General features: G+C 38.1%; 1 protein-coding gene across 9 annotated transcripts in view; it reads right to left on the bottom strand.

The window, feature by feature from the left end:
- LOC105671294 (myelin regulatory factor-like protein) overlaps positions 1-24,701 on the bottom strand; it is a 29,246-nt gene extending 4,545 nt beyond the window's left edge. For 4 of the 9 annotated variants that reach the window (XM_067357701.1, XM_067357703.1, XM_067357702.1 and 1 more), the window contains exons 1-13: positions 23,773-24,701; positions 7,768-7,861; positions 7,103-7,144; positions 4,156-4,386; positions 3,312-3,403; positions 2,932-3,236; positions 2,586-2,849; positions 2,245-2,423; positions 1,945-2,164; positions 1,721-1,879; positions 973-1,299; positions 455-717; positions 33-374 (exon numbers count right to left, since the gene is read on the bottom strand). In XM_067357701.1, the coding sequence (XP_067213802.1) occupies positions 33-374; positions 455-717; positions 973-1,299; positions 1,721-1,879; positions 1,945-2,164; positions 2,245-2,423; positions 2,586-2,849; positions 2,932-3,236; positions 3,312-3,403; positions 4,156-4,386; positions 7,103-7,144; positions 7,768-7,861; positions 23,773-23,821 (2,567 nt within the window). In that variant the 5' untranslated portion in view covers positions 23,822-24,701. The remainder of the gene's footprint in view (positions 1-32; positions 375-454; positions 718-972; positions 1,300-1,720; positions 1,880-1,944; positions 2,165-2,244; positions 2,424-2,585; positions 2,850-2,931; positions 3,237-3,311; positions 3,404-4,155; positions 4,387-7,102; positions 7,145-7,767; positions 7,862-23,772) is intronic. The other 5 variants (XM_067357706.1, XM_067357707.1, XM_067357704.1 and 2 more) reach the window with 4 other exon arrangements.
- Positions 24,702-24,828: the final 127 nt, after the last annotated feature.

The raw sequence follows: 24,828 nt of genomic DNA, 5'->3' as shown, positions 1-24,828 counted from the left end.
GCGACGTTAACATTAATAAATATTTTACTGACTTGTTTTTCTCAAGTTTAGGTTGGGGACCTGGATGGCTCGGATATCGCGTTATTTCCTGAGTATACACTTGTTGTTTCGTGTGCGGAGTCGGCGTGGTGAGAGAATTGCTTTTGATGGACGCTCCGTCTGATCCCCTTGTAGAAGATCCGCGTTTAGTATATAAAGGAGATAGAGTGCTATGCAGCAACGAATTATATCGGTGCTCATAATTCGAAGTGGTGGATAACGCCGGCGGATGAGCTGGACCGATAGCCAGCATTCCGTTGCTAGCCATGGTGGACCATTCGATGCTGCTGCGTTTTTGGTACTCTAAGAAGTATAAAGTTGCCATTGCAACTAGGCTAAAAATTGTAACGTCGATTAATTATATCTGTAATTAAAATGCTGATCAAAGTAAGAAAATAACAAGATAAATAATTACCAAAATGCCATGATGAGAATAAGTATAACAATGATAATCTGAATGAATTTATTACTGCAGAGAAACTCTTCCTCTCTTTCGAGCCTTTTCGTCTTGCCGTGCAATGATGACTTATTGTTATTGATAGAAGATGAATATTTGTTGCCTGATATACTAGACACCGTGCTGATGGAACTCTTTAGACTATCCCCTCTTTTCAACTTTGCCAGTCGTTTATTTATTCTCTCTAACTGATCTATTCTGGTTTCTAAACTATCTGTCACCTGTAAATAATTCGTTATACGTGTGTGTACTGTTTGGCCACCAAGGACTGATATATTCTTTCGTTTTCTACCTACAAATTATAGCGCCAGCAAAATTTTTTTGCCACGTAAACTTTCCTCTTATTTTTTAAATATCTATATTACATTATTATGTAACACTATATTTCTGTGTTGGAAGATAAATAATTTCCTCCATAGTAGTCAAACGGTTAAACTTGATTTAATAAACTGCGAAAGAACCTGTAAGAATCTTACCTTACATAATTCCTTGACGGCGCCAACGTTCTCCATAAATATCCTCTCTTTATTCACCACTAAGAAATTTTCGATTCTCTGGCCATTTGGTAGAACTATATCACCGGCCGGCAGCACCGCTTCCGGCAAAATTTGCTGAACTTCCTGTGCTATGACGCCAGTATCCTCCTGTTTGACATCCAGACCAGAGTGCTGCGCGAATTCCGGCGCGTACCGATAACGAACAACGCGCAGTTGTTGGACGTTTCGAAGCTGTTCACGCGTATCCACCTCTTGAACGCTCTGCTTCGCTCTCGCGTCGCTAGGTTGAACGATATGCCCTGTAACCTGCAATCAATTGAACGAGTTAACATTTGATTTATCTTTTAAACAGCTACACAACACCCGTGAAATAATTCATAAATATATTATCGATGCAGTCGAAGCTTTTGAGAAGAAATTGAACAAGAAAAGAAATAAATTTAAAGAGTGGACAGCATCCTATTGTACACATTTGTAATACCAATAATAACAAATGTAAAAGAAAATATATTTGCATTCTATATAAATACTTGCAACTTCAAATATATTTCTTTGCTTCCCATTTATTTATATATTTATAAATTAATAATACTAAATTAACTGTCAGTAATTATATTTACTCACAAATATTACAAATATAAAAAAGTAATAAATTCATAGCAAATCTTCATTAGTACGTAAAAATGTCCAGATTGTTTCAGAGTTAACGCATTCGAAACTCGCGCACCTTCATATTGCCGTGCACAACGAGAGCCTCGTCCGGCCTGTCCGTATTAATTCCTACTCTACCGGCATGATACACGCTGTCCGGGGCTGCACCTCTCTGCCATCCACCTTCAGCACCTACGCCACTGCCTTCCGATTCAAACTGTCCCGGATTACTCGCCTAGAATGTATGAGAATCAATCCCGGTGTCGGTGAGAGAACTATCCTCTCCGCTGATTTACATACCCTGACAATTATACGTTCCGACGCGTGAGCCACCACTTGATAACTGGCTTGGTCTGCGGTATGGGCGTGCAGTCCAACGACCAAGTGAAAATACCTCTGATCTGGATTCGGTTTTCCCTTCTTGCGCATATTATTACTCGTCGTCTCGCTAAAGTGCAAACGGCCGACTGTCACTTTCGTAACACGCTCGCCGCCTAAATCGACCCTGTTAACACAATATCTATCATAGATGTAATTCAATTATATCTAATTATGTTCTATCGGTACGTGTATATTGTTCCTTTTATGCAAACAACTCACGTTACTGGATGAAATGGCTTCTTGCTTCTGTCGCTCTGACTTTGTTCGACTCTGATAGTTTGCGACGGCGATTCCACTTTCACCCCGTAAAAGTGCAGTTGGAAACCGCTGATTTTTTTCAGACCTTCGCCAGTTCGAACGAACACAGCCTCTCCTTGAAGTTGCGCGTGACACGTTATCTGAAAGCGCAAGTGCAATTGAAGAGAATGCATTTACACGGCGAAAACTTATATATAATTTCGACAACACATCGCTATATCCAGATTCAAAGAGAAATGCATTCTTAAGCTCGCGATATACTTTGTTCTATTAGTACGAACTATCAGACATCGCCCTTTTACCTGGAAATGATTCTTTTTCTGACAGACGAATGCGTCGTCCGAATTGCTAAAATTAAAACCTTTGTCGGCGTCCACCCTGTAATGCGGTACCGGTAACTCTTTGAGATTGTGATCGCAAAGAACGTGCCAGGATGTCTGTTGGAAAGGGTGGAACCGAATGCACTGATAACTAGCGTCGATATAATTACTGTCGGCGACTTCGTCGCCATCGAGTACCGCACTGCTGCTACTACAGCTGTGTTCCACAGTACCCAATTCAGGTTCCTGAATAATAATACGCAAGAACGTTAGAAACGGAAAAAAGAAAAAAAAACGATCATATAAATTTACGAACAAAGGAGTTCACCTGTTTAACGTGAATGAGACCATCCTGACTGAGTTTTCTCTTTTTTGGAGCCGATTGCAGGGAGGAATAGAGGGTGTTGATGCCGGGTGGACTATGCTCGTGCGACAACTGTACCAAAGACGGTCCTATCTGAGGCTGCGTCGAGATATTCGTCGTTCCCGATGTCAGATGGGGCGTCAAGACCGGTGTTAACAGTAGAGGATCTGTTGTCGCAGGCAACGCTCTCGGGGACGGCGGCAACAAATTCGACGGGTACTGGTTGCTCTGGTGATGCAAAAGTATCTCCTGCAAGGCAGCTTTTTGATCTGTAATTATACACAATTGTAAATTACACAATTCTACACGCTCATTAAAATAACTCTTATATAATTTAGACTTACGTGGCGAATGCACGTGCTGAGTGTCATTATGTCCTGGCGGTGAATACGGTGGCTCGCTTCCGCTGTCCGGTGGACTTTCCGGCAACGCGTGTCTGAAAAACACGATGTTCTAGATTTTCATCGAGATATCAGCTTGACGTAAATGAATTTTCTATTAGCTTTTATCTTAAATAAATTCTATCTCTGTTTCTCAAAAAGCGAATTAAAGCGTTTTTTTTTAAAGCAAATTAAAACATTTATTTTTTTTATGGAAAGAAAAAGAAATAATGTATTAACGGTTTATTGCTTAGTGCCAAATATGACTTAATTAATAATAATTATCTTCGAGCTAAATATCGTTTTAATAATTACTTTTTCTAGTTTAAATAATTGTTGTCAAATTTAAACAAAAGCCATGCATAACATTTATAATCTTCTATAAATATTAAAGTTTTACACATTATTCTTCTTTATTAACATTTATTCCAATGTAATTCAAAATCTTTATTAATTAAAAACCAACATAATTCTGTCAAATTTAATTTCTTGAGAAAAATATAGGAAGATAAATGTTGCACTGAATCGTCGCGATTTTATCGTAGCGATTTTATCTTGTTATTTATTAAAGAGTAGAAATTTATATTTATTTTACAGCGTTAAGATGTAACAAATTCTTTGGCCAATTTAAAGCCAATATTTTCTCAGCAAAAGTGTCGGAGTCATCATAAACATCGCGATTATTCGCGTGCTTGTAACATCAAAAACTTTCTTATTGTTTTTGTTTGAAAAATACAACAAACTGTGTATGTCAATGAAAATGGGGCGGACATCACGGCTTGAATCATTCGTATGAGTTTAAACTTACGGGTGAACATACGACTGCGGGTCTTTATAGCTGCCGTTGTTATTAGGCACCGTCGTGGTACCGGAAGCGCACGCTATCGAGACTGGATGAGCCTGCGTCATCTGCGGCGAGGGTAATCGCGGCGGTGGCTGCTGCTGTCCGACCGGTTGCGAGGTCGGTGGTTCGATGCGGCCGTTGTGAGACGTCGTTCCACCCCCATTTTCGTTGTGGGCAAGAGTGTCCGCAAAATATCTAACGCAGAGTTAGACACGATCACGATCTTTCTAACATCTTCACACAGTTCTTACTTCTCCTAGAAAATATCTAGGCGCTGTTCACTATTTTCATTCCCATTATTTATCTTGTTATTTATTAAAAAGTGGAAATTTATATTTATTTTGCAGCATTAAGATGTAACAAATTCTTTGGCCAATTTGAAGCCAATATTTTCTCAGCAAAAGTGTCGGAGTCATCATTCGCGTCATCACATCTTTGTCAGCTGAGTGTCAGATTTTAATAAAACAAACTCCGAGTAAAACTCGTCTAATTAAAAAAAATGTGTTTCTGACACTTATTTATCTTTCTGACGTTTAGTTTGTGAGAAATCTTTTTTTCTATTAATCGCTCATCGCTCGAAATTATTGATGCTTTGATATTTTTGCTGAGAAAAAAAAATCTGTTGTTAAAAAATAAAATATAAGAGGCAGGCCATCTTGTAGATATTTAACTCGAGGTGTGTATGTTACATCAACATTCTTTTATTGATCCTTCGACAAGCAAGTATCGAGACTGCGATTGCATGCTGGATTTGCAAAACACGAGATATCGTTATCGTGAATCACGGTTTCTCGCGTTAATTCCATGGAAAAATAATGCGTCGCCGACTCGCGAGTTTTCTTTACTCGTAGAAATCTCGAGGCTGTAATCGCGCAGTGTACGGGTGTTATTATGCAATTTCCATCGAATTGAGGAAGCGTTGGCGACGATTTACACTTTTGTCCGATGAATTTTCTACGAATCACCAACTGGGAAATAATCGGAAACTTGTCCGATAACGATCGGCAATTTCTATAGATTAACATTAAAAAGTAACGCAAAATATACCTTATTCATTACATAACACAATTACGTTGTCAGCTGGATGGAAATTCCTGATTCTTTCAATAAAAATTATAATCGAGTATTGTTTTCCCTATTATGCCGCACGAATTTCTGCGTATGTCCTTTTATCTCGCGTATTACTTTGCATTGTTATCCAACTAACGTAATTAGAACTGTAAAAAAAAGTGAGCACTCTTGTAAAGTGGATCTTCTTTCTCTAAGCAACAGTTCCAATTACATTGCGTTTGCGTTGTTATTATAAATTTTCTCCTCTTATCTATCTAACTAATGTTTCTTTAAATAACATATCTGTTGCGTATTGATCACGATGCAGGCACGTGGTCATATCAAAATATGCATCTCGCGATGCCAGAAGAAATAACAGAAATAGAAATAATAATAATTAAGAAGAGAAAAAATTCATAATACCTAAAGTTATCAGAATTTATTCATATACAAAAAAATCGGTATAAATCAATATAGAAGCAGTTGAACACGTTGAACATTAATATATACGATTTAACATTTACTGTTACTGAATAAATAACATTTCGCGTTCGAGTATCACCAAATTTTGGTCTGCTGAATCACAAATTTTGTCGTGATCTCATGGTAACTTTTTAACGGAAGAAGAGTGTGTGTGTGCTGGAGAGTCCAATTATCATGAATTGTGAAGACTAAAAAAGACATTAATAATTTTAAAAAAAGAAATATTCAATATTTAAAATAAATTAATAAATTTAATTCCACATAAAAGCAAATAAAAATAAATAAATGCAATATATATATATATATATTAATATCCTATTTTTGACAATTTAATATTTTGGGACGCAAATATGATAAATATTATGCCATTTAAATGAGTGACGTTTCGCATTCGAGTGGAGATAAGTAAAATTTTTTCGACTAATTCTAACCAACTGCGTGGATCCCGAGTGTCTCTTAATGGAAGACGAGTGCTGGAAGTCGGATTAGCAGGGTTAGCGCTGTGCATGCTGTGATTCTATCAATTCCGTTCTGTCCGCCTCTGTCATTATATCATTACACCTCTGCGGTCGCGCTATCTGCGCGGATATATGTCTGCGGGCTAAACCGTACACGTACGCGTATACATGCGGCAGTGCGCGTGTAAAGAATAGCTAGATGCGTTTCCTGGTGTACGCGGTTACGTCAGTAGAAGAGCGATCAGGTCTGGGATGAGACACTTTTATGCCCCAAGCTAAATAGAAAATTGAGAATCTTCTGCTCGGTAGATTCGTGCGTTGTTGCTTTTATTTAGAGTGCCAAATCTTGAGTTTCCTAAGTCTAATATAAATATTATATATAATATTTATAAAGAGATTCTAATAGAGAGAGAAAGAAAGAAGGAGAGTGACAAATTGAAAACATCACAGTGGTTTCCGTTAATAAAATATGAATAATATTGTTAAAGCATAGTAAGCATTCCTATGATAATCGCCATGCCGTGCTGGTAGAATAGCCTGGATACATAGCGTCGAGATGGAGCAATTTAGAAATTTAGCCTGATACGTCGCGTCGCTCTCGCAGGAAACGCGCGCTCGTGCTGTTGAACGGCAAAAGCGTGTTATCTGAATTCGTTAATTAGCATAATTTGAAAGGGGCGCCTATAAACGTGGATGGCACCGAGTATGTTTTCGCAGAAAATGCGCTTCTACGCGTCTTCTTAAATAGCACGCTCGCCACATATTTTCTGAAACACCTCATGACTACACAATTCCAGTTTATAGAATTATCAATGAATCCAAAGTGCGCCTGCAAACTAAATGTATATAGAGCGTCATACATTATTTTTCTATCCCTTCTCTTAATAATATTAAAATAAAACCAAACTGGATTGACTCACCGGCACGCCGGTGCGCAGCAGCGAAGTTGTTCGCAAGTTGATCTGCAACATACAAGGTACATCAAAATTATAGCAGCGTTTAAAGTAATCATTTGAGAAATAGATATTTGCATAAAAGATGAGTAAAAGTTTAATGTGCGTAATAATTATTTCTCAAATAATTATTTTCAACGCTGCTACACTTTAAGTGTACTTTGTGTGTTGCAGATCAACTTGTCAACAACTCCGTTGATTTGCATCATGCCGGTAAGCCAATCCATTTAATTAATTTTATTTTATATCATAAAGAGAACGGATTGAAAAATAATGTAAAATATAAAAGTGTCCCAGGTTTGGAGTCTGGAACATCCTGTACATAACATGACTATGCAATTAATAATATAAATAAAAGCGTTGCGCTGAGAAATGACAATTGGAGCTTGCGATTAGTGCATTGGCGATACGCATTGTGCACGTTCAACGAACACGCGCATTTGTAGGCGTTAACCATGGCTTCCGAATATAGTTAAACTCTGCGTCACCAGAATGCTTTGAGGCCTCAGATCAGGTTTCTCGTTCAATTAAGTTTTTTTTTTTAAGCCGACGCAAGTCGCGACAAGACAGAGATAGCACAGAAATAAATAATAATGATGCAGAAATTTAAAATTCATGCTTTTTAAACTTACGTTGCAGGTTGTTCACTGTCGCTGTTAATAAAGTCCTCCAATTGCGAAAAATCCAAGGCCTCGTTGTCTATCCCCCCGACGAAATCATTACGACCTGAAAAAAATCATCAGTTAGTATCGTAATAACAGAGCAAAATTTTATTCGGATAATATTATAGATAACGAATGAAAAAGATGATATATAATTAAAGCGGAGCTTTAATTTTTTCATTTAATACGGTTGGATTATTTGAGTATTCTCGTTACAATGTTATCCGAATATTATTCGTACAATTATTTGTAAAAATATAATAATTGAATAACATATAACAAATCTTTTACACATATTAAAAAAAATAATAACACGGAGAAAAAAACTTTTGCATTGAGATGAGAGCAAATTATCTTTGTTAAGTACATGTGATGTCATTATATCCAATTAAAGTCAGAAGTACTATCATCCATTTCAGCAATATTCATTATAACACAGTGTGTAATTATGAATATCACAAAATTGTTGCGCGTTTCGCACAGATGCGTCCGCCGCTGTCGTCACTCATTGCGTCATAAGGTGCAAGAGGCCTCTGTGAGAGGAGCATCTTCGGTGAGAAAGAGATTTCAAGTAAGGCGCATTGTAAGTATATAACTCCCGGTAAGTTTTTGGCAAGGGAGAAAGTTGTTTTATTGAACAACGAACGAATTTCACGGATGATTGCGATTCACGGACGACGCAGTTGAATGAGCAGAGCGTCAACGAGCGAGGAAAAACGGACAACTCGTTTTTCCGAATCTTATGACTGTTCCTAAATTCCGCCGAAATGTTCACTTTTAGATACAGATGTAGAAAGTGATTTATTATATTTATAAATTCCTCCACGCAAAGTGGGAAGAAATGACTTCGCCAATAATTTGGCGAAGTCTAAAAAATCGCAAAGTAGTCAAAGTCACCGATTCTTACAATCGACATTAATACTCTTGTTTTGAAGTGTAGGGATGCGGGTACTTTGCATGTATTTAAGCGCTTAAGACTACAAGCTCAAAGGATTATAATACGTTATTTCCGGCCAAACATTCACAGACATTGAGCGTTGGGAGCCAAGAGGACTCTTTTCAAGTGAATAACGAGATGTAACGTCGCGTCGTATTGTCTCGCCGAAAGCTTTTCCACATGTTATAGTCGAGCAATAATAATAATTTAATAAATTATTTAATATTACGAAGAAATAATTACATTACAAATTAATGTTACAAAAAATTTATAAAAGTACAAAAAAATAATTTTTAATAGTGTTCGAACAAATGTTGACTGAAATCTAATAATTTCTCTTGGAAACATTCCTTAAATGTTATTTCCTCGCCATTTAAACATAACAAAAACTACCATTTTTAAATAACCAAACGAAATAACGTTTAAGGACGCGCACAGTGTTTAGCGTCTACGAGAAGGATTGGAGGGGTGAGTTGATGGTAGATGAGTCGTTGCCAGCCAACCCTTTATTGAGGTATCGACCAAACACCGCCCCCGTTAAGCATGGGAGGCAGTTTAAATCTGAATATCATTACGCTAGATATGCGCCATGCGCATAGTTATAAATTATCGAGTCGATATCAATACATGGATATTACAATAGCCGATTATATTATTCCGTGCCTTCGGAGCAGAATTTTCTAACATGCATACATATAATTTCAAGATGTATAAATATCTCATGTAAAAGACAAGCAAAGTATTTGCACATTCTACACTTTTTTGAATAATTTTATCAAAAATTAAAAAATTACTGCAAAATCTATCAGAATATATTGATTTCATCCGTCTATTGAATGCAAACTTTATAGCAAATAAGCTTTCCTCTTTCTTTGCAAATTTCAAAAAGGTAGACATTGCAAATAATGCTTTTTCTCGCGGCAAATTAATTGCGATGACTTTCACCGAGCACAATTATATACGTTTCTTCTCGTGGCTCGCGATGTATAAGAATGTTGATTTCAATTAAAGTGCATCCAGCTGTGTATAAAACAATCGCGTAATAATTGCGCCATTCCGAATCGATCGAATATCCCGAACGACATAAAAAAAAAAAACCGCCCATGCATACAGACTTTCGACGTGTGTCGGACCGTCGACTACTTTCTCCGGCGAGGTAAATAGAAACGCATCGGCGTCCGGCGACGACTAGTCTATGAAAATTGGTCGGCTTTCATCCTTCGCGATGGAATACGATGCGCGTTTACCGCGTCGAACCGCTGTGTGATACGCACAGCGATAGAAAGCGATATTGACGCATCAAAATTACCCTTGCAACACGCGTAAACGCGTTGTCACGATTGTATCGTGAACGTTTAAACTGAGGAAGTTAATCGAACCACCGTCGGATCCGTCGACTTCACCCCTGTGTTAATCGCCGGCTTTGATGCAGCTGCCGGCGAGCGGCGATACGAATCCGACCCACCTGAATCCCACCTGAGTCCCAAACGATTAGCAGGGTGCAGCGTTTCTTTCACGGCCATTAAGAGACTTTCGAGGGGAGGACCCCCAAACAGGTCGCAGGTGTTAAACCGCTGTTCGTGATCGCGAACGTGTCGACATTCGACACATGTTGTCCCGAACACGATAACAATGTCATCGTGAATTAACAATACGATCGTTTAAATGATGAATATAGAATGTCCGGTTTAAACAGATAAATAGAATAAGATATATTAATCGAAGAGACTGGAATTACATAGAGGGCTAAAATTTATTTCCATAATTTTGCTTAAAAAAATGTTTCTAGTAATTTATTGTAGAATTAATCAATGCAAAATATAAATAAATATGAATGATTTCAAAAATTAAAATGTTATATTAAAATATCATACAGAATATCTTGGAAATAAAACAATAAGTATTGGCACTATTCCTTCAATTATTTTTTAAATTCAATAAATTTCGGAAAGGGGTAAAAGCTGAAAATACAGTAAATTATCATTTATACGCGAGACTTTTCCCAATATTCTCTGAAAAAAAAGATTTATTTCTAACGAATACGAGGAAATCAATTTCCAAGGCATAAGAAAAAAAATAGTATTGACGCATTAATAACTTCATCGAATATATCATTAATATTTCCTTCACACATTCCATCTTTTTGCAATAAATAAAAATTATTTCCTTCTTTATAAGAGAGAGTTTGCGCTCTTCCGTTCTTTCGCGGAAATGTGGTCGGTCAATTTACAATGGTAAATTTCACAATTATGATTTCTCCATTTATATTAACTTCATTGCTTTACGCTTTATGATTTTTTTTTTTAAATTAGCATCGTTAATCAACATGTTAATGATCGATAGCCTATTTTCGTTTATGAAAAATTTACTAAACATCATTCAATTCGTTTATTCGTTTATATTGCAAATAATATACTATTCTATCAAACGCTCGCGAATGCTAAAACGTGCAATATTATACATAAAGTATTAAAAAAAAAACACTCCTTGCCGCTTATACAAATTACATGCTAATACTCGATTACCTGCCACGCCGAGCAATCGACGAGCGTTCACTTGACCGATTATATTCGCGTCTTCGTGATGATCGCCCGGATGATGATTCCGTCCGTTCTGATCATTCGACTGATGCTGAAGCGCCCATGAAAATTCCATAGCGGTGAAATAAAACTTTAGCGAACCTCGATCACTCTCGGAAGAATGTCTGAATAAGACGAGAACGACACTTCATCGCATAACATACATAACCGACTCGCAAACTCGATTATCACGTGAATGAATGATCAACGCATGAAATAAATATCACTTCATTTGCATACAGTTTGTTCAAGAACCGCGTGAGTTTTTGCATTCTACGTAGCACTTCATAATTCGTTTCTCTTCTGCGCGGAACGATAAATTACTGAAATGCTCGTCACAGATTTGTGAGACACCAATGCGCGAGATGTCAACCGGTATCTACGGATGTTATTGAGATGGGACTAATTTCTAATAATTCTTCGCAAAAAATGGGCGCCCAAAACGCTCATGGTTTTGGTTCTTTAGTATAGCAAAACGAAACACAATAGTCCACGGTAGCTCGCGACTTAATCGTGAATCTCCTCCATCGGAAAGCTCCGATGCCTCCACCATATTCCGAGTATAGTGGGGATTACTACCTCTTTGAGGGCGGTGCTTATTTCGGGTTGAAAGGGGTGGTTGTACGCAGCCCCCTTTCTTCGATACTATCACGTACTATCACATGTAAGACATTGTGACGTGACTTCTAAGACTAATGTTTTCTCATCGCAATTATACTTTTTTTATTCGCTTTCCATAAATTAAGAATTTGTGTGTGACATAAGAGCGTAAATTGAAAAATCATAGAATTATAGAAAACTAATTTTAAATACTTAAAAGCAGACAATTTTAACGAAGATATAAATTAAAAAATTTGGCATTAAACAAATAATGTACGATTTAGAATATTTGTGCTTTCTTATAAATATTAAAAAAATAAATTATTTATTTAATGACTTTTAATATTGCCACGCTGTTGTTGCATGTTATTTTTCATTTTTCTTAATTAAGTTTGTTTTCCCGAATTTGTTCATCGTAGTTAAATAATTATGAAAAAAACTATAAACTAAAAATATCACATCACCATAAAATAAAAAATTTGTACGAAATAAATACTCGTAGATAACAACTGCATGATAACTGCGGAAATTTTCGGTCACTGCTATTCATTTCGACAAGTTTCTGATTAGACTAAATTTTCAGTATTGATTATCAATTAACTAGGGCATGGCGCTTTGATCATTTATCTGTCAGCAGACGACTGACTAAAATAACTCGTCGTCAACACGACATTCGCAGATAAATTCAAAGTATCCTAATTTTCGTATTATTCCCGGAAAGTCGGAATTATACGATTAATTTTACTAATTCACGTGAAATAATAAATTATATTAATTTATAGCGATTGACATTTTTGGGAAAAAAAATTATTTCCTTTTTTACGATGACAATACAAATCCGTGAACAACAGTATAAAAACATGTAAATATTATAATTAAAATTTAATTTTTTAGTACGCAATTTGCAAAAATTATTTGATCATGCAAATAATCGTAAACAATTTTTACGCGGATTATGCAGGAATATTTGTGACTGGACAAAGTGATGAAAACAAGCATGATATCACGATGCATCGACAGATAAAGTCAAGGCAGAAAATGATATCAAAGTTTCTACTAATTTTTAAGATATAAATTCGGTGATTGAATTTCTAAATACTGCCACTTGGCGCATGAATCATCTCTCTCGCAACGCTGACTTAAACGTATCATCATTCGTTCAAGAAAAAAAAGTTTACTATTAAAGATAAGTTTGCAGATCAATTATCATTCAATTACTCCATCAGAATTCTTTCGGCAAGCACCTGCTCCGGCCGTACACGTCCGTCACTCGTGCGCCGAGAGCCACGAATTCATTTCTCGTCGCGTGCGTAAATGCTCACGGGTGCGTGTAATCGGCGTGCATTAAGAGGCCCGCCCCCGCTCGTGTTGTATCAACCCTCTGCTTGTATTATCATTAACGCGGGGGGAGAAAGAAGGGGACCGGGCGCGCGCACACACCGAGAACGGGACATTCCCAGGCTATGAAACCCTCGCTAAAGGACGAGGGACGGCGGCCGGTGGCAGGCCGATAATATGCAAATGTTTGCCTCTGGTTAAACGGCCGTTTACTTATTCATCGTTGCTTGCCGACCACCGCTGTCCACTGTCATTGCTCGCTCATGAAACGCATAATTGCCCGCGTAAATCTTTCGGTCTATCGTTGCTCCGGCGGCGGACTGACACGTCTGTTATGCAAAGGCAGTCCATTACAACGCGACTCTTCTAGCACCCGTGGTATGTGTGTATCGCCTATAAACATTGCGTTATGATACGTGGAATGAGAACGATCGGCCATTACAGTAATAAACACTGTCACTGACGGTTAATTAGTCTGGACTTACGTATGCGATTTGCAACGATATAAATAACCTGCCGCTGCAATACTAGTAAAAAGAAAAAACGTAAAAACTTGTTATAAATGCGTTATAATTATTAACGAATGCATTATTAACTAACGTAATAGAGCTGTGAGAATGAGAGAAGCTGTGCATTCTTAACCGACATCTTTTTATTCTCAAACAAAATTGACATCATTGCATTTTACACATACTATCTATATCGATTTGGAATTTCTTATGCTACACAGAGAAAATTTTATATCAAAAATTACTACGTACGGTAGTAATCGCGGACCGTGAAGGAATTATAAAAATTTTTACTATGTTTTTCACATGTGAAACATAGTAAAAATTTTCGGTCCGCGACTTCATGGTCCGCGGTTAATGCCGTACATAGTAATTTTTTATATAAAATTTTCTCCGTGTATCATCAATTATTACGAAATGCTGTGAGAATAAGAGATTATTATGAGCGATAACACTAAGCAACAAAATCCGTACTGCTATTTTGAAAACAGCAGTATTTCCAAAAAGTTTAATTATATTATTATTTTCTCCGAATTAAACAACTTTTATACAAACATTTTTTAATCTTTTGTAACTCAAAAAATAATAAAGTGTATATATTTGTGCTGTACACATTTGTTGTGTAAATAAGTGGTTTGGAAAATATTTTATGTTTAATCTGAAAATAGTCGTCCAATAATTATGTCATGTGTAAATATAGAGTCATTCAATCAATTGGTATTGCCGGATGTTTTACCGGACTTTTCTTTCTTTTAAAGTATGTTGTTCGATCACATCACGATACTTAACTACATTACAACTACAGAAACCGGCGAGGTCGTGCGAGCAACTATCAACATTTCATTATGCCTGGCAACGTCAATGGAATTTGCATACAACCAGTATTGTCGGTTCTTCGCGCTGATTCAATTGTTCACCTCATCACAAGATTCTTATCGGGATTGCAAATTGTTCGTTATTTCTCCCACGCATAACGCCGTCTGATTTATTGCAACGTGAAGAATATGCTCGCGCACGGTTTAAATTCATTGATTTCGATAACTTAGCAAAATACATTGGATTAAAATCACACACACACACACACACACAGATATTAAATCGTGATCTTAAATAAATTGGGTTAGTGAAGCAATAGAGAATTATTGACGTCGTTATATTGTCATCCTGCATATAATCATCTATATCAATTTGGAATCGCATACGAGAAATAAAAATTAACGAGCAATACACGGATGAAATTGACAAATATATCTCATCAGTTGCACAATTTCTTTTTGTAAAACTCATAATAAAAATTTTACGAGACTAAAAAATTTTATTCGTTTTAAGATAATTTGTACAAAAAATAAAAAATATTACTACAAAGTCTTCCTATATGCTGTATATTCATATGTAATATGCAAAGGAACATATAATTTGATAAAAACAATTTGTAACGCAATGTTCTTCGTTATTACGTAAAATTTTCCTAAAGTAAACAAAATTTATTATATACTAGTTAAAGACTGTAATTTTGGTTTCCTGAAATTTAATTCGCGAGTTATTTCTGTCAAAAATTAAGACACATCTGGCTTTTTTAGGATCGTATAATTACTCTCTTGCTCATAAAATTATTATTAATTAAATTGCGTCTACGAGCTTGCATTAAGATGCGAAATTTTGTGCGCATGATTATCACGCTCTAATTTCAGGCCAGTACAATGGAACAATTAATCGCTGCTCACCAGTCTTGGTGTCAAAATGATTTATGGCGTATGATTGTAAGAGCAAGCAACGAGGATAAACAAGAAAAGAAGGAAAATGTAAAATAAATTTCTTTTATAATCAAAGTTTGCGAATGGCTAGAGCTTGATTGTCGTACAGTAAATTACAGATGCCATTATTACTGCGGTTAACGTCGCTGCGATTATCGGAAATACCTGTATCACGCGCGCACAGCATAAAGAGCCATGAATCCCCAAGTATAGTACTCTCGCGTCTTGCTTTGTATTGTCTCAAGGAGAATCTCAAAGACTCGTAAAAGTATGCAGATAGAACGTAGCATTCAGGAAAATCCAAAGCGAGAAAACAAACTGCTTTAAAAATAAAATAATTCTTTTAAATGTCTAAAAATTTTTATAGCGTTTTAAAAATTAAGTCCGATTTTGTCATCAAAAGTCTATCCGGTCTTTTTGGCAGATTCGGTATAATATATAAACTGACAATGATCTATTTGTTCGTACTTTCGGATGAGTCCATTCAATGCTCGCGTTCCACACGAGTTCACAACAGGCATAATTGGGCACGAGCGACGACGCGAATTATTTAAAGTTTCACTTTAAATTTGCGCATAGTGCAAACTCTGTTACGTTAGCCACACCTGTGTACCTTTCACCTGACACGTTAGCCTGCGCGTGAACAAACTCGTTAGATATATATTTACTCGATCGAGCTCAGAAATCGACGAATTGTTAGTAACGATGTACATTTTCATTGTGAAACCTTCTTTGTGTAATATTGTTTAAAAGTATCTCTTTGCTATATCGCGATCGCAATAGTTAAATATATATTCACGACCAATTGAAACGGTTTGAACTAGATTGAAAAAATATATAAAGACACAGACTAGATTCTTTTAATTTTTAAACTTTCGAGCTTTTATGTAAAATTCCTACATTTTCATAAACATTCCAACATGTGTTAAAATTAATATCAACCTTCTCTGCATTGTCTCAATTCAAGCCTCAATAATTTTTTAGATTTAAAATAATATATCCATGTCATATTATCTTGCATGAGTCATGCATTTTCCAATTTATAGCTTCGGAAATAGATTCGGTATTTATTATTGCGAATGTACAAATTCGCGTTGCGGGATCGCTCGCGTGCGTCCGTGCGCGTTTTAACCCAACGGCCTGACCTCATCCACACATCGCTCATCCGTGACACAGCTCGCCCACGAACGCGAATGTTACTTGCGCCATAGCAATAAATATGATAATGCGTCTAATGTGAGCGTGCGTGCGTGCGTGCGTATACATTCACGGAATAAAACAGACGCGAGCACCGATCAGACGATCATTGGCTCGCGCGTACATACGTAAGGTCTAAAAATCGGCATTAATTTAAAAAAATAAAAAAAAGAGTATCCGCGAACGGGGACGCGAGAGCGAGAAAACCTAGCGTGACTCGGGCGGAAGACACGACATCGGGACATCAACAGAAACCCCGGCCCCGACCATGTTTCTCCCGTAATAGCCACGTTCTCCACAGTTCTCTACCTCGTCGTTGATCGTGTGCATGTTTGAATCGTGTCTCATTGTATGCCACCGATATCCAGCTCGTGGCGTATCGTTTTGTTACCATATAATAGTCTCCTTGGAGAATTCGCAAGCGACGTTAGCGAGCGTCGTCTTCAGGATCGATAAGTTCACGGAATTTTTGCCGGGGTCTAGAGAATGTACTTTGACTTACATGACAGGATCTGATCTCTAATTCGCTTGCGTCACACGTTTCTTTCAGACGTTAATATAACGCGGATGCAAATTTGCACCTTGAAAATTTGATCGCTTGCAACACTAGTGGTAATTTTTAAAAATTTACAATGTTTTTCGAAGTAGAAAACAGCCAGAAACTCAATGACAATAGTAAAAGACAATAGTAGAGAGAGAATACTCTAATATCTTTAAAATCTTTCTTTCACCAATTTTCCAAAATCTTTACTCTTTTCCCACTAGTTTTTATTGCACGTAAAATCAACTTTAAATTGCATTTAATTACAAACGCGTGTTTACAAAATTTTGTCGTTGCAAATACGCGTTTGTATGGCAGATGAATTATTAATATTTCGGCTGCGTTATTTATAAATAAATATTACTTTAAAATGGCAACTCAGTCGCCACCGTCGAATGCAATACGCTATACGACAGATGCGTCGAGAAGCACGAACGATTCACTTAAGCATTGTAATCTTCGTGGTACAATACGGAGGGAGAGAAAAGTCGCTGGATTCCCACAGTGATACGCCCCCTGAACTTTAACTCGGGGAATTCATGGGCTTTCACTCTCTTAGTTGCGCCACTTTTTGCGATGATATAAATATGAACGTCGGCATAAGCGACATCAGAATTAAATGTAAAACTCTGTGAAAAATCGCGAACGAAATGACCGTAGACAAAAAAAAAAAAAAAATGTCTAGATGAAGAGTTTCGCTCGAGGAAGAGTCGTAAGTAAAGTTAAGAATTCTTCACCTTCTTGAATTTTTTCTCCGAGAATCATCGCGAGATTAAACATATTTGGTCCAGTTGGATAAACAAAATATTTTACAGATTGATAGATCGTTCAATCGTTACGTTTTACTGTCATAAGCAGTACGTTTTTCTCGCACGTGACTTATTATTCGGCAATACGGCGCTTAAAGATCAATCACGAATCGATTCAAGAAAGGAAAACCTTGTTAATAAAATAGATTATCGCTTCCTCCGGTTTACGGCCGGTTCGTTCTACATATGGAACATTTGTACGCCGAACGATCACGGCGGCAGCAACAGTAACGACTCGCGCAAGTCGCAAAGTAGTCCACACATCCTCTCTCTTGCATTATAAACAATCTCCCATGAAAATCTAGAGCAGCCGGTGTAGTAAAGTCCGCGATGGCGCGTTTGTCCGCGTGTATAACGAGAACCATTATTCGCCGCAAATTGTGACATTGTTGCGACGCAAGCTTACAGTGATATATATGGAATGAATTTAATAAATAACAAATATTTAGCAATTTTTAGCGAGTAATTTCTCCGCCAGAACAGCAACATTGCGCGAAAATTCTGAACGCTCCGTAAAAAGTTGAAGAATATGTTAAACATGTTGAACTATCGGAGTTCTAAGTGGGAGATTAATTGATTTGATAATTTGGTATATCCAATGATGTGGAAGAACATACCGACAAAAGCAACATCAGTGATTAGAAACTTTCATCGCGAAACTCCTAACTAATTTGCGAAATCTAGAAAAGGAATCTCGCGGAAATGCTATTTGTTAGAATTACTGCCTTTTTTTCGTTAGTTACCGCTATGTTAACTACTATGGTTTCATGCTCGATAAAACTTTCAGCGATCGGATTCGGCTTTCGTCTTTAGCGACAGCATTGCGAAAATTATGTATCGGAAATAATCGTTGCAAAAAATCGTTAAAATTGTAAATATTCATCAGCAAGTTACGAAATCATTGCCTTACAGTTGATTTCAAATAAAATAAAAATTTTTGCAATGTAATTTTTAAAAATTACACCGCAGATATATAATTAAAATATTGAAAATACATATTACATATTACATTAATAACATCACAGAAAATTCGCAATAAAAATATCGATGACAATGGCTAACATCGTAAAACCAAGAAAAATATGTGAGTGGATCGTGGATCGCGAGGCCTATCAGAATCAAAGGGTCTTGCCATCGATTAAACAAATCGCCCTATTATGTCCAGGACACGTGTCTATGTTTACGATGTACGTGATATGTTTACGATGTACCCTTGGGGTACATCCTGCTTTGGGAAGTTAAAAGTTCTGCGCGGAATAACTTTGTGCGTTTTACGATTAATACGTAGATGCACGCAAATATAATGTTGATGTAACAATAATTTGGCATCGTATTTCATAACTTTACAATTTTATGAATAAAGTTGAATTAGAAGCTCCAAACATAAAGATGTAGCTTGCATCGATGATTTTGTCTAGGTGTTTTTAATTTTTAATTTAATGTCGCGTAAGATGCAGGTGATTTTCGCATATCTCATTAATATTATTAAAAAATTATTTTATATTACACACTTCTCACTTTTGTTTTATCTAAATATATCAATCTACTCTATTAATATATTTACTACTCTATTAATATATTCATATCATTTTTATTCAAGAGTTTTTACGTAGATAATAAAAAAATACGCACAAATTTTTTCTTACTGAAAAAAGGAATACTATCAAATGATAGATCAATTTATGAATATTGTAATATACTTTTATAAAAGTTCTTATTTATGCAAATCGCGAATACGGAAATTGTACGACGTCTCGACAACTATATATTAGCAAAAGCAGCAATACGCTCAGTAAATAGCCTCTCCTACTCGACGTACCGCAAGAAGAACGCGCATGCCTAAGCTTTTCACGAAAGGCGGACCTGTGTAGCTTTTCATCGACCAATGTGCTTTTGTGGGTGGTTTACAGGACGTTCTCGGACTTGCGCGCCGCTTTCCTGAAGCGGCCATGCTATACGCGATAAAATTCCATAATTCATCCTCCGGGGTTTCAACTATCACCGATAAGCCCGCGGCGATCGAATGCGACTTTCATTATCGTTTTATTTAAGCTCGTTGTAAACGTAGTCCAAAATAAATTTTAGGTCGCGATCGATGGCGACTTAACGAAGGGATCACGTCAATACAACAGCGAACAGCTGTAGCGAAGAACAATCGCAATCACAAACGCTATCGATTAAAAGTAATTCAAAAAGACACGAGCTTTTAATTAGAAACATTTTTGTTAATTTTTAACAGCACATCGCTGATGATTTTGCGCCGCAAAGTAGCCAGTCGAGCTTTCGATGCAAACATCGCGAAAATCTTTGTGCATTGACTGGCCGGAGTGTAGTAAGTTGTAAGTAGTAAATTGCTTCTCCTGACAACACCGTTTGTTGCAATTCATGCCTGCTATTATTGTATCGAGCATAATAAACTACGACATACGGACCACTCGTTACTGTGCGAATCGAGCGAAGGTAAAATTGTAACACTGTCATTTCTAATTTTAGAATTATTCCGATAAACAAATAAAATAATACTATGCAAAAACAACATAATCTTTTATATTCTCAACACTCAATGTTGTATAAAATTAACGGTGTCAAAAATGCAACAATTTTGCACGCAATTTTCAAAAGAGCTTTCTCTTAAAGAATTTTCATTATTCTGCAATATACGTAAAAAAAGAACTTTTTCCACCGTGAGAAGAAATCCGGTTTTCAGAGGGTTAACAGAGCAGTGTAACAAGAATAGAGCGATGTTATCGTGTAAGGTCAGAATTAATTAATTTATCACCATGCAGTTACCGGACGTGTTTCGTCATATACGCACTTATATACCTATACCTGCTTATAGAAGAAAAAATCAAATGTTTTGAAACGCACGAATGAAATCACACCGTGTTCCACATCTTTCCCAGTCAATGACGCGTTCCACCACATGCTGTGTAAAAGCAAATATGCGATAGACGCGAACACACGTTACTATTGCTAGCTCATTTCTGTGTTACCTCGTAATTGCCACGAGTGACTTCGATCCGATCATTTTATTAAACGATACGCCGCTCTTATCTAAACGCATTCCATCTGAGAGAGAAACATTCAACGACGAGAGATGAAAGGATCGACGAGGCTGAAAGCGCGGGTACAAAGAAATGCCGGTGTGTCGCCGGAATAGATAGGCGACTGAAAAAGTGAATGCACAGTGTGTGTAGCGGTACATTGCCCGTCTCGCCTGCAGGTTACCGTGAATTATCAAGCCGTCAATTCCGAATAAACGGAAAAGCACGTTCACTACGCGACTTTCACTATCGGTCCGCGGTGGAGAACAGTGGGAGAAAATCGTCGGCAACGGCTAGTTGAGGATAGCGTCAACGCAACGACGACTCGCTGCAGGAGCGAACTAATGAAAGATCTAAGATGTGGAACACGGTGGATACCGTGACTGTACCGCAAGGATCATTCCTTCGTCGGTGACTAACCGGTCTGTAGGATCGGGAGGAATGATTATAACACGAAAATTACGTTTCGTTTTTCCGACTGGTCCCCGACTGCGGATGAGGCGCTTTATCTCGACGATCGGAGGAGACATTACGTCGCAACCTCCGACCCACATAAGGAATGCCACGCTGCGCTCGTTACAGGTGAATGCACTCGGAGCGTGGAACACGCGACGAAATACGAGTGCGCGACGAAGGGAATAACACGCGATGAGTATCCGTGAAAAGAAGATACGCCGATACGTAATGATCTTCTCTGAAGGTTTTCTTTCTAATTCAAATACTTTGTATTCCGTAATCGGCGCGATCGCGGACATCGCGGCCAACGAGGTCCTCGAGATGCAAGGTCCGGAGAAAAGAAGTAAAAAAAAAAAAAGATCAGCGCTCGAGGCGCGATGCATCAAGCTGAGAAGCGCGTAACAGGTATGCGATGGCGATTTTTCCGCGAGAATGTGGCGGGGAGAACCGCAGTCAAGGCAAAAGTAGGATAAACGTACCCACATAAGCGGCATGATGACTCTCCTTCCTTTAACCCTCATACCGAAGACTCCACTAATATTTTCAAGTTATATTAGATTGATGCAAAAAATCTCTCGCTTTTCTATAAAGAGAACTATATTTTAAAATCAAAATATCCGTTCCTATATTCTAAAAACTCAGGAGTGTTTTTAGTTAGACGTATAAAAACTTGTTTCTAGATGAAAAAAATTTCAAGTCAATGACTGGCGACTGTTTTATTGGGAAAAATTTCAGATTTAATTTAAGATTCGGTATCATCATTCTGTCACCAATTTTACTTGTGACCAATTTTACTTTACAAATGCGATAGATCTTTTGCATCGGTTTAGTGCATTTCAGGTATAGAAATTTAAATTGTTCATAGGACAATGCATTTCCGCTTGGTTTACCGCTACTTGCATAATCAGTTTGTTTCTTTCAGTTTTTCGCCAGAGTTATGAACGAACAAAAAAAGCTTAGTATCCCGATATGGCGAGCAGGAAGATAACTAAAATGCAAATGTGAAAACTAAAAGGATATAAAAAAAGCCCTTTATATCTTGCGATAAGGATTCCTCAAGCATCGCGTTCCTCGTTGACGACTTTATGAGTCACGTCAAATACCAAAATCCGCCAGTTTCCTCGTATTTTTATCCTTGATCTCAGATTTCGTGACATATTTTATTGCCTTAGATGTAACGCTACGTGTATCGCGCTGATTATCATTTAAAACATCTGCAAACAATGTTGTAACCCAAAATTGGAATTATTTTTCACAAAACATTTTCATCCACGCTATAAAATAAAATTACAACTGCAAAGTTCTCGCGCTATTTAGAATTTAATTGTGGAAATGTTTCTCATACCAACATTTTCATTCGCATGAAGAACACAAAACTTATTGTTTGGAAGAAAGCATTATTACCATGTCGATTCTTGCAAAATGTAAAAGAAATTCCATCCGACGCTTTAATTTATGAAAGTAAATGCTACTATCGCATTTAACAACAGATATTAAAAGATCCGATTAAATAAATGTAATGCACAATGCAAAACCAGCTAGCCGTTCTCTCGCCAAGTGGAGCGACGCGGAAAACGCTATAGCGATCCTGGCGACCGCGACCCCACCGACGCGCCGCGTCGTGTCGCGCATTTTACACGCGAATTCCGCGAATTGCGTTCCGTCGATTTCGATTCCAACATCGGTGGACGCGACGACGGAAACGGCGTCGCGTGCCGTTCTCATCAACTGCATCACGTTCGAAAGACGAAAACGCACGTATCCGGTGTGCGTTTAAGGTCAACGCACCGCTCCGTCCGGTTAACATCCGCGGAGAAGCAGGCGTGTAAGCGAGCAGCGGCGTGCGCGGCTCCGCAAACGATAACGCTGTTAGGTCGGTGTCAAATTCGCGACATTCCGCAGCTGTCACCGCGTTGCGATCGTGGTTATCGCGTTTGATCCGCGCCTGTTGTTGCTAACGAGTAGCGTTTAGAAAGATGTAATACCGTTACGCGACATACACACATACACAACACACACATAAACGCACTCGAAACGAGATGCCGCGAGTCATCGCACAAATTTTTGCGCAAATGCAATTCGATATAATGCGAAACAGAAAAAATAAAAAGGACATTTCGCGGCACAGCGGGTTTGAGAGACGGGCAAAAAAACGCTAACAAAACATATTCACGCGAGATGGAGGAGGCAAAGAGAAGAGAGGTAACTCACCGAGAATCGCCTGAAGGGTCTGCTCGTCCCCGTCCACGATGACGTCCATGCCGCCGTCGTTGTTGTTGTTGTCGATGGTCGAGTTCCGTTGCTGTTGCTGCTCCTTCGGACCCGATCAACGGGCCCCATTCCGCGACGTTCGTATCGCGGCGACGACGAGGTCTCGCTGCGTCGCGACGTCCCACATAGCACTTTAACGACGACGTCCTGTGCACCGATCTCTCGATCCTTCTTTCTCCTCCTTTTTCTTCGAGGGAAACCGTCTCTCGTCGTAACGTGTTGGCGCTCGCTCCTTACGCACTACTTCCTCTTCGCTCGCTCGTTCGCCTTTTCCTCGCTCGCACAATCCGCACAGGCGACCCACTACTGCCGCCGACGACTACGACGACGGGTATCGATATACAGCACCATCGCGCCGGACGATCGTTTCGCGGGTCCAGACAAACGCGCGCGCGCGCGCACTCGCGATGACACGGGAAATGGAATGAGCGGAACACACAGCGAACAACAACATAGACGCGACCGACGTATTTAATTCCTCACCGCTCTTCCCGTGAGTCGGACTGCTCCGCGAGTCGTTCAAGCCGCGGTAATCCCGTGTCGCAGACTAAATCCCAAGTATCGCGCACTCCACGATACCACCGCGCGAGGCATGTTTACGCATGTACAAGTGTACGTAGCTTCGTACGTGCGTACATGGTACGCAGAATTGTTTAAAAATTTTTCATAGTGTTTCCCTCTAGCGGTAAATAGTTGAAACTGATGAATATTTATTGTCTGTATTACATTATTCTATGTAAAGTAGGAAATTTAATTTATCTCCACAGTCGTACTTTTATCAACAATTGAGCATCATGTGTTAGATGGCGCAATAAATAACGCGCGAAGTCGGCGCTTCAAAAACTTCTCTTCTTCATCGTTTAGGAAATGCAGGCATATCATAGCTCCATGTGTTCGTACTTTTTAGCGTAAGTTTTCTTTCTTGTAACGTTTTACGACGCTTGCCGAATGAAGGCCTAATATCCGGAGCGTGATTAATATCGGGAATGCTGTACA

This window comes from Linepithema humile, chromosome 6 (genome assembly GCF_040581485.1).
Source record: "Linepithema humile isolate Giens D197 chromosome 6, Lhum_UNIL_v1.0, whole genome shotgun sequence".
NCBI lineage: Eukaryota > Metazoa > Arthropoda > Insecta > Hymenoptera > Formicidae > Linepithema > Linepithema humile.
This window is presented reverse-complemented; position numbering and strand designations above follow the sequence as displayed.